This window comes from Benincasa hispida, chromosome 5 (assembly GCF_009727055.1).
Source record: "Benincasa hispida cultivar B227 chromosome 5, ASM972705v1, whole genome shotgun sequence".
Classification (NCBI taxonomy): Eukaryota; Viridiplantae; Streptophyta; class Magnoliopsida; order Cucurbitales; family Cucurbitaceae; genus Benincasa; species Benincasa hispida.
In genome coordinates, this window is record NC_052353.1 from 3,205,809 (window position 1) to 3,215,772 (window position 9,964).

Consider the following 9,964-nt stretch of genomic DNA (forward strand, 5'->3'; position numbering starts at 1 on the left):
ACCTTGTACGGCTAGAGACCCATGATCGAGCGCCGAACGACGAGCGAGACGCGCTGGGCTGAGGCGCAAGGAGGCGGCGGCGGAGTAGCTGTGTGAAGAGGGCTTCGTGCGACTAGAATGAGGAAGAAGAATAACGGGAAAAAAAAACTCTTGCACGCAAATCGAAGTTCCTTAAACCCTCATTTATAACCCCACTTCCCATTCTATTTTCCTTAATTTAACTATTAACTCTCTTTTTTTAAAAACATATATATGCATAAATCTTTGGGGCGTCACACTCTTCCCCCCTTAATAAACTTTTGTCCTCAAAAGTTCTAATCCTGGAAGAGCTCTGGATGCAGTGCTCTCATCTCGTCCTCTCGCTCCCATGTTGCTTCCTCAAACTGATGGTTATGCCACAGAACCTTCACCAGTGGCACCTCCTTGCTGCGCAAAACTTTCACCTCTCTGGCCACAATTTGCGCAAGCTTCTCCTCATAACTCAATTTTTCATTCAACTGCAAGGGCTTAAAGTCCACCACATGAGACGGGTCCGTTAAATACTTCCTCAGCATGGAGACATGAAAGACATTATGGACCATGAAGAGAGACGGTGGCAAGGCCAAACGGTAAGCCACAGAGCCGACTCCGAACTTTGGATCATGTTTGGAGAAGTACGATAGTTTTCTCTGTCTTATGAAGGAACCATGTCGAAGGAACTCGGCAAAATGACCATGCTTCAAGATCTCAAAGGGCCCTACAAAACGCAGACTTAACTTACCCTTCTTCCCGAATCTCAGGACACCCTTCATTGGCGCCACTTTCAGGACCACTTTGTCACCTGCCTCGAACTTCATATCTTTACGCCTGACATCCGCGTAACTTTTCTGTCTACTTTACTCTGCTAGCATTCTAGCCCTAATCTTCTGCATGGCTTCATTCGTCAACTCCACTAACTCAGTTCCCACCAGTTTCCTCTTCCCAATCTCACCCCAGTAAACATGAGACCTGTAACCTCTGTCGTAAAGAGTTTCAAACGGCGACATGCCAATGGTAGCCTGATAGCTATTATTATAAGAAAACTCTGCCAAATGCAAGTGGGAGTCCCAAGCCCCTGAGAATTCCAACGCACAAGCTCGCAACATGTCCTCCAACGTCTGATTTAAACGTCATGTTTGCCCATCAGTTTGGAGGTGAAAAGTTGTACTGAAGTTCAACCACGGCCCTAACGTTACCTGAAGGCTCTTCCAAAAACTGGAGGTGAAACGAGTGTCCCTGTCAGACACAATTGATATTGGCACACTATGTAATCTTACTATCTCCTTCATATATAGCTGAGCCCATTTACTCACCGTGTACATGGGCTTTTTTGGAATAAATGTGCCACCTTGGTGAGTCTGTCTATCACAACCTAAATCACCGAGAAACCCTTTACTGTCCTAGACAAACCCATAATAAAATCCATAGCCACGCTCTCTCATTTCCATTCTGGCACATCCAATGGTTGTAGCAAGCCTGCTATCTTTTGCCTCGGGGCCTTCACCTGCTGACAAACTAAACATCTGTTGACATAGTCAGCTATCTTCCTTTTCATATTGGGCCATCAGTAATACCGCTTCACATCTTGGTACATTTTGTTACTACCTGGGTGCATCGAGAATGGAGAGTTATGAGCTCCTACTAACAGTTCCCCTTTCAGGCCATCATCTGCTGGGACGCACAACCGTCTCTGATACAAAAGATCCTTGTCCACCGACACAGAAAATTCACTTACCTGGCCCGACCCTACCTGATAACATTTCTGAACCAGGTCGGGATCACCCTACTGTGCAACAATAATCCTCTGCCTCAAGGTTGGTTGCACTGTCAACTGAGCTAGCTGTGAAGTGACTTCCTCTACTGCCACTGCGATCTCTGCTCGCTCTAGATCCTTACACAACTGAACCTGCTTAGTGATCAAGGCGGGCAAACGAGTGACCTTTCAACTAAGGGCATCGGTTACCACATTCGCCTTACCTGGGTGGTAGAGGATCTCGCAGTCGTAATCCTTTACTAACTCAAGCCACCTGCGCTGCCTCATGTTTAACTCTTTATGGATGAAGAAGTATTTCAGACTTTTGTGGTCGGTGAAAACTTGGATCTTTTCCCCATACAGGTAGTGCCTCCAAATCTTCAAGGCAAACACCACCGCTACCAATTCCAAGTCGTGAGTCGGGTAGTTTCGCTCATGGTTTTTCAACTGACAGGAGGCATAGGCGACCACCCTACCATGTTGCATAAGCACACAACCCAAACCCTTCTTAAAAGCATCACTGTAGATCACAAAATTCCCGGAGTCGTCTGGTACGGTGTGAACCGGTACTGAAACCAACTTCTGCTTGATGTCTTGAAAACTGTCCTCACAAGCTTTGCTCCAAACAAAGGAAGCTCCCTTCCTAGTTAGTTGAGTCAACGGCGCGACCATGCTAGAGAAATTCTCTACAAACCTATGATAGTACCCAACCAATCCCAGGAAGCTGCACACCTCACTGACCATTGTAGGGCGAGGCCAATTGGTAATGGCCTCAATCTTAGCTGGATCGACTGAAACCCCGTCCTTCGACACCGCGTGCCCAAGGAAGGACACCTTCCGTAGCCAGAACTCACACTTAGAAAACTTTGCATACAGTTTGTTTTCCCTCAGCGTTCCTAGGACCTTCCGAAGATGTTCCTCGTGTTCTGCCTCTGTCTTGGAGTAGATCAAGATGTCATCAATGAAAATAATTACAAAGATGTCCAGAAAGTCCATAAACACCGAGTTCATCAAATCCATGAATACTGCTGGAGCATTGGTCAGACCAAAAGACATTACAATGAACTCGTAATGCCCGTATCTGGATCAGAACGCAGTCTTCGAAATATCACTGTTTCTGTTCCTCAACTGATGGTAACCTAATCGTAGGTCAATCTTGAAAAATACAGTAGCACCCTGTAACTGGTCAAACAAGTCATCGATTCTAGGAAGTGGGTACTTGTTCTTGATGGTTACCTTATTCAACTCCCTGTAGTCTATGTATAAATGTAATGACCCATCTTTTTTCTTCACAAACAATACTAGTGTACCCCACGGAGAAACACTGGGTCGTATGAACCCTTTATCAAGTAGTTCCTACAATTGAACCTTCGGTTCTTTCAATTCTGCCGGAGCTATTCTGTACGGCGCTTTGGATATAGGAATAGTGTCTTGCTCCAATTCGATCGTAAAATCAATCTCCCTTGGTGAAGGAAATTCTAGAAGTTCTTCCAGAAATACATCAGGATAATCTCTCGCAATTGGTGCAGAGGTTAATGCAACCTCGGTTTCTCTTGTGTCAACTACGCTAGCCAAGATACTCCATACACCTTGGTTAATCAACCTCTTGGCCTTCACCGTTGAAATCACCTTGGTTAAAATTGGCTTCCCAAGGGGGGTTAAAAATCACTTCCTTATGAGAACAGTCTATGCTAGCATGGTTGGCAACCAACCAATCCATGTCCAGAATTACGTCGAAATCACGCATGTCTAACACTATCAGAGTCACCTCAAGGGTGCGGTTTGCTATTTCCAACTAACACGATTTTATCTTTTCACTTGCTATCATAATCTCTCCTGACGGGACACTGATAAAAGATAACCCAAGGGTTCCAAAACTAATATAGCATGCTTTACGAGCAACAAAGAAATGAAAGAGTGAGACGAGCCAGAGTCAAACAATGCCAAGGCATAGTGCTGTCTCTTATACACATCTAGATGTGTATAAGAGACAGGTCTATGCTAGCATGGTTGGCAGCCAACCAATCCATGCCCAGAATTACGTCGAAATCACGCATGTCTAACACTATCAGAGTCACCTCAAGGGTGCGGTTTGCTATTTCCAACTAACACGATTTTATCTTTTCACTTGCTATCATAATCTCTCCTGACGGGACACTGATAAAAGATAACCCAAGGGTTCCAAAACTAATATAGCATGCTTTACGAGCAACAAAGAAATGAAAGAGTGAGACGAGCCAGAGTCAAACAATGCCAAGGCATAGTGCCCCAAGATTGGGAATGTACCTGTCACCACTGTTCCCGAGTGTTCAGCTTCCCGACGACTGGTGGCATAGACCTAACCCTGCTACTGCTGTCGGTTTGAACTACCCTTGTAACAACTCGAGTTTAGGAGGGTACATGAATGAACTAATATCACATCCGAATGAGAAGAATCTTGAGGATATGAAAGCATGGTTAAGAAAGGCTTAAAAGAATTGAAAGTTACTACCTATACCAACAAGGTGCACTTTCCTTTTTGGTGGCTCAATCATAAGAACTCTAAAGTTAAGTGTGCTTAGCTTGGGTCAATCCTACGTTGGGTGATCTCTTGGAAATTTTTCTAGGATACATATGAGTGAAGACAAAGCATGCTAAAAGGACTCATGTTGCTTTGTGGGGACAACTTTCACTTCTAGAAGTATTCAAGGCAAGTGAGGATGGCGTAGCCAATTCGCAGGGGACGCAAGGGAGGACCCATGTTGGTTTGTGGGGACAACTTTCACTTCTAAAAGAATTCAAGGCAAGTGAAGATGACGTAGCCAGGTCGTAAGGGACGCAGAGGAACGTCGGGGACTTGACAGTTAATTGTTTGTTAAGTTTTTGTGTCTCTGCGAGTAAACTTTTTATCTTGGGAGTATTACAGCTTGTGCAACTAGGTTGTAAACAATATTGAAGTGTAAGCGACGCACTGAAAGCCAGTATTGACCTCAAGGTAGAAGGGAAATCAGCCGTATGCGCCCAACAATTGCCGGAAGTTCTAATGGTCAAGGCAACTTGACCCAAGCAGTTAAGAACAATCTTCTGCATGGAAGACTCCTTGCAGTGACAACACTCCTATTTTTCCAAGGAAGTCTTATACTATATCTTTAACTTGCTTTCTTAGTATAGGTTATTTTTATTTTCATTGTTATTTTGGATATATGGTTGTTTCCTTGGATGTGGTACGTTTGTTCTTGTAGGTGTAACAATAAGTCTCCTCGGTTCGTAGTTCAATGGAAGAATTCCTTTCACCCTTCAACACATGGCTTTAATCGCATGAATTCCAACGCATGATCGCATGTGTTGTTCCGCCTAAGGTCTTTTCTTATTATCTTGTATGCCTTAGCCTTTTGAAATTCTTTCTTTCCCAATTACGTTGTTTTGCGATGTTTCTATGATGGTACGTACAATTCCCCGCATTTTCTAACTAATCAACGCAAGGCCTTTTTTAATTTTATTAGCTTCTTAAAATTTTGAAAGTCTTAAGTATTATTTTGTGCAAACCTTTGCTCAAACATTTATTACCGCATTCTTGTAATTTTGTTTTTAGCTTTGCGGAGAGAACGCTGCCAACCTCTAAGTTTGGGGGTGGCAGCGGTCTCGAGAATTGCGTTTATAATATTGCGATCATTTGAAAGAAAAAAAAGTGAAGCGAGTTTTTGAGAATAATAACTTCATTGTCAACGCAATGGGGAACACCATATTGATAAGAGTTAAGCTGTGAGAGGCACTTGTTCAAAGTTGGATGTCCGCATGACACACGTGGGGGCAAGCCAAAACGAAGGCAAGTCACCAGGATCAGCGTATAAGCACAACTCCTCTGTCTGGCGCAAGCTAAATCAAACGAGACAAAAGTTGAGTTGAATATGGAATGCAACCGAAGTTGGATGCCGCATGACACACGTGGGGGTAAGCCAAAACGAAAGGGCGTAACAAGGTTCCACGCTGCATTTGAATAAGTTCAGTAAATTTTTGAACTGTTTTGAACGAAACGCATTCTCAAAAGCTAAACAAAAAGTCGCGGTGAATGAATATAAGGTTTTTGAGCAAAGGCTTGCCGGATATAAACTTGGAAAATATTTTTTTTTGAAGAAGCAGCCAAAGTGGAGGAGAGCATTACGGTGATGGTCAGAGGTGTGTATAAATTATATTCTGAGAAGCTGGTCATCGCAAAAGAGAGCATGAAGGTGAGTTAGAATTTCTTGAGGACAAATATGATTTTAAGTTTGGGGGTGTGATGACATGCAGAAATGCATGTCATCTTAGGCTTTTTACTTAGAATTATGAAGGTTGTTAAGCAAAATATGCCACAATCATGCTAGGAATTCACGAGAAAGTGAGTTTGCATCGACCAAACATGATGAATCTCGGCTAACCCGTTATTAATGCGTTCAATGTTTCTATTTTTGTAGCTAATACAGGAAATAGACGCAAACGCGAAAACCAGACCGCCGTATAGAGACGAATGCGAAGAAACTTTCCATCGCAAAGGCAAACGGATCGATCAACGCATGGATATTGCGGTAATCAGCCGTATGCGTCCATTGCATGGAGTTGCGCTCGTCAATCGATTGCGGTCATCGTGTAGAGTTGTGGTATTAAGTGAATGCGGTCACTGAATGATTGCGGCTACGCGATAACGCCATATATGGATCAACGCAAGGTTGGTGGAATGAACGCATCAACGCATCTACCTTGAGAAAATCAAAAGCTGATGTTGACATTTCACCTACCACGATGTTAGCTACAGAGGTTCAGAAAAGGACTAATGTGTTGAATGTCAGACTCAAAGTAGTCCATTAATGTTGTGATGATCCAAGCTCTATAAATAGAAGCTGATGAGTAGAAATTTAACTTGTCCGGGGATTACCCCTGCAACCCAGGGTTTTCCCTGCAATCCAGATAAAATGCGTGAGAAGACGTTTGAGAGTTCTTCACCTCCTTCATGCATTCTAAGTGACGACCGGAGCCTTTGACCAGAGCTAAATTTCGGGAGAGTCAGCTCTACCGCCCATCCATGGCACCACCAGCAGGCTTGACGCACATCCGCTGGAAGCAAGTCTTTGCTTCCAGCCGATCATTTCATTTTCCTTTCTTTTCTTATATTGTATTGTATGACATTTTGTGATTAAGGAATTAATACAATTTGTTTTCAATGCATTTCTCTGTTTCCTTCGACTTCATCTCCATCTTCTTTGTTTAGCATCTCTACTTTCATTGCAACACTTAGTGAGATTTCTTGGGTATCGCATATTTAGTCATGTGGATTAGAAATATGAAACATGTAGCAACCCACTGAGAGGTGTGCGTTGCGTGAGTAATCTTATTTGCTTAGTGTGAATTGTGACAACGCCTGTTTATAGGTTAACGCATTGCTTCTCTATGAGTAAAGTCAGCAACAACCAACTGCCCGGAAGGGTAAGTAGTTGGTCGTATTGAGCAATGTATGCATTGTTCATTAGGGATAGGAACAATCTTAGGTCAGCAAAGTTCATGCAGTTACCTTGTCCTATGAGTGCTTCATTCATCATTTAGGCATACTTGGGAAAGTAGTCTAAAACCCAAATCTGACTCGGAAGAGCGAATTGGAACGCATAGGCAAGAATGGGGAACTTAGGGATAAGTTCTATTTGCTATCAATCAGCGTATGTGCCCTACAGATGAGCTATTGCATGTGTCCAGGAAGTAAGATAAGGTGGTATGCGGCTAGCACGCTCATTCCACGAGAGTTAGTGAGTGAGTTATGGAAGTCTAGGCAGGCATAGGCTTCTCGGCATTATCGCAAATCCACCGCATACGTCCTAGAGTTAGGTTCACGTGTGTGTAGCATGATTGCATGGCTTGTATTGACTAAGGTTGCCCATGCGGTCACTCTTAAGTATTGCAATGAAGCATCTCTGCATTTTATCTATTTTCCCATTCATTTGTTTCATGTCAAGAGTTTTCATGTATCTACCTCTCATGCATATTCTCATTGTGTTGTCTGTTAGATAGGAGTAGGAGTAGGATTAACTTAGCAACCCCTCCATCATTCTTTTATTTAAACTGTCGCATGCACATTACCGCATTTATTTTGCTACAAGTCCCTGAGTTCGACCTCAGATCACTCGAGAAACTTGCGTTCCCGTTATACTTGGCGTGAGCGCAAGAAAACTTGTGACAGGACGCATGGTTATCACATACATTTGTTAACGCATATTCATTCCAACGCATGACTATCAACGCATATCGTCATCAAGTTTTTGGTGATGTTGCAAGGGACTTGACAGCTAATTGTTTGTTAAGTTTTGTGTCTCTGCAAGCAAACTTTTTATCTTGGGAGTATTTCAGCTTGTACGACCAGGTTGCAAACAATATTGAAGTGTAGGCGATGCGTTGAAAGCCAATATTGACCCCAAGGTAGAAGGGCAATCAGTCACAAAAAAGCTGAAGGTAATCCTAAGCACATGACCGCCGCATACGCCCAACAATTGCCGGAAGTTCCAATGGTCAAGGCAACTTAAACCAAGCAGTTGAGAGCAATCTCCTACATGGAAGACTCCTTGCGGTGACAACACTCATATTTTTCCAGGGACGTCTTCTACTCTATCTTTAACTTGCTTTCTTAGTATAGGTTATTTTTATTTTCATTGTTTTTTTTGGATTATGGTTGCTTTCTTGGATGTGGTACGTTTTCTCTTGTAGGTGCAACAATAAGTCTCCTCGATTCGTAGTTTAACGAAAAAATTCCTTTTACCTTTCAACGCATGGCTTCAATCGCGTGAATTCCAACGTATGATCGCATGCGTTGTTCCGCCTAAGAACTTTTCTTGTTATCTTGTATGCCTTAGCCTTTTGAAATTCTTTTTTTCCCGATTGAGTTAGTATATTGTTAGCTACTCTTAATGATAAGAATGTTAAAATGATAAATGAAATTCACAAAAGAATATAGGACTAAGAACCTAGACATAAAACGTCACATGACCTTAGACATAAGGCACGTCGTAGGCTAAAAGACATTGCATGAAATTATCTAAGAATTAATAAGTCATAGACATATAGGACTAATTGTTTAGGCTTTTAAGGATACTTCAACTCAAGGTTGAATAGACGTAAATATTGGTTTGTAGTTAGAGAGGCAGTATGGTTGTAATACGACTGCAATGCTCAAGTTATTTTACCTAACAACTAAAACTTGACTTAATCCCCTATTTTTATAATTACTTACTTTTCTTATTTGCAATCAACCAACTCCACTTATTTTCACATAGTTGCTACTTATTTTATTTTGAAAAACTTTTTTCTTTAAAGTTCAATTTCACAAATAGTCTTATGGGAAATGATACTCATAATATCTTCGTTCACTACAAGAAATTTGACTTTTTTCCAATGGCAAAATCATCGAAAAAAGTAAAAAACTTTCCCGATGCCAATTCATCGGCATGATCGTCGAGAAAACCTTCTCCCGACACAAAAAAAAAAATTGTCATTGAAAATAGAGATCTCTCGATAGGAAAAATGGGGCAAATTTCTCCGGACACTTAGAGAGTGTTATCGGCAGATGACACTTCTCCTAACGTCAGAAATTGGTTTTGTGGTGTCAGGAGAAATGCATCTGTCGATGACACTCTCAAAGCGTTGGGAGAGATTTGGATTTGTGTGAGCATGAATTCTTCCAACGCGAACCTATTTTAGCGTCGAGAAAGGCTACTTTTCTCCAAGACATATTGGAATAGCGTCATCGTTCGAAAAAGATTAAAAAAATCAAAATAATGTTTGTTTTTTCCGACGCATTTAAAGTTGACATCAGGGATGATTTTTTTTAAAAAAAAAAACTCTTATCTACTAAATATTAAACTTGTTTCAATTTTACTAATTTAGTCTAATAAACTAAAACAACTAATACACTTAATAGTTTTCTTAAACATTACATAATATCTACAAAACAACTAAAAGCAAGATTCATCTAAAATATTTATATTATATCCACGAAACATAAATAATTTAAATAATGTCAATGTCACTAAATAATTGACTTTAGCAACATTGATATAAAACTTAAAAATAACTATGCACTTATCCATATATCAATCTCAAAATTAATCTCACACTCAATATATTTATTCATATATCAACCCAAGAACATTAACACATTCAAATACTTTAGGCAACCCTGTCCCTTTACATCTTCAT

General features: G+C 41.4%; 1 protein-coding gene across 1 annotated transcript; it reads right to left on the bottom strand.

The window, feature by feature from the left end:
* Positions 1–314: 314 nt before the first annotated feature.
* LOC120078024 lies at positions 315–836 on the bottom strand. Its single transcript, XM_039032197.1, has one exon. The coding sequence runs from the start codon at positions 834–836 to the stop codon at positions 315–317; it is 522 nt and encodes a 173-aa protein (XP_038888125.1).
* Positions 837–9,964: the final 9,128 nt, after the last annotated feature.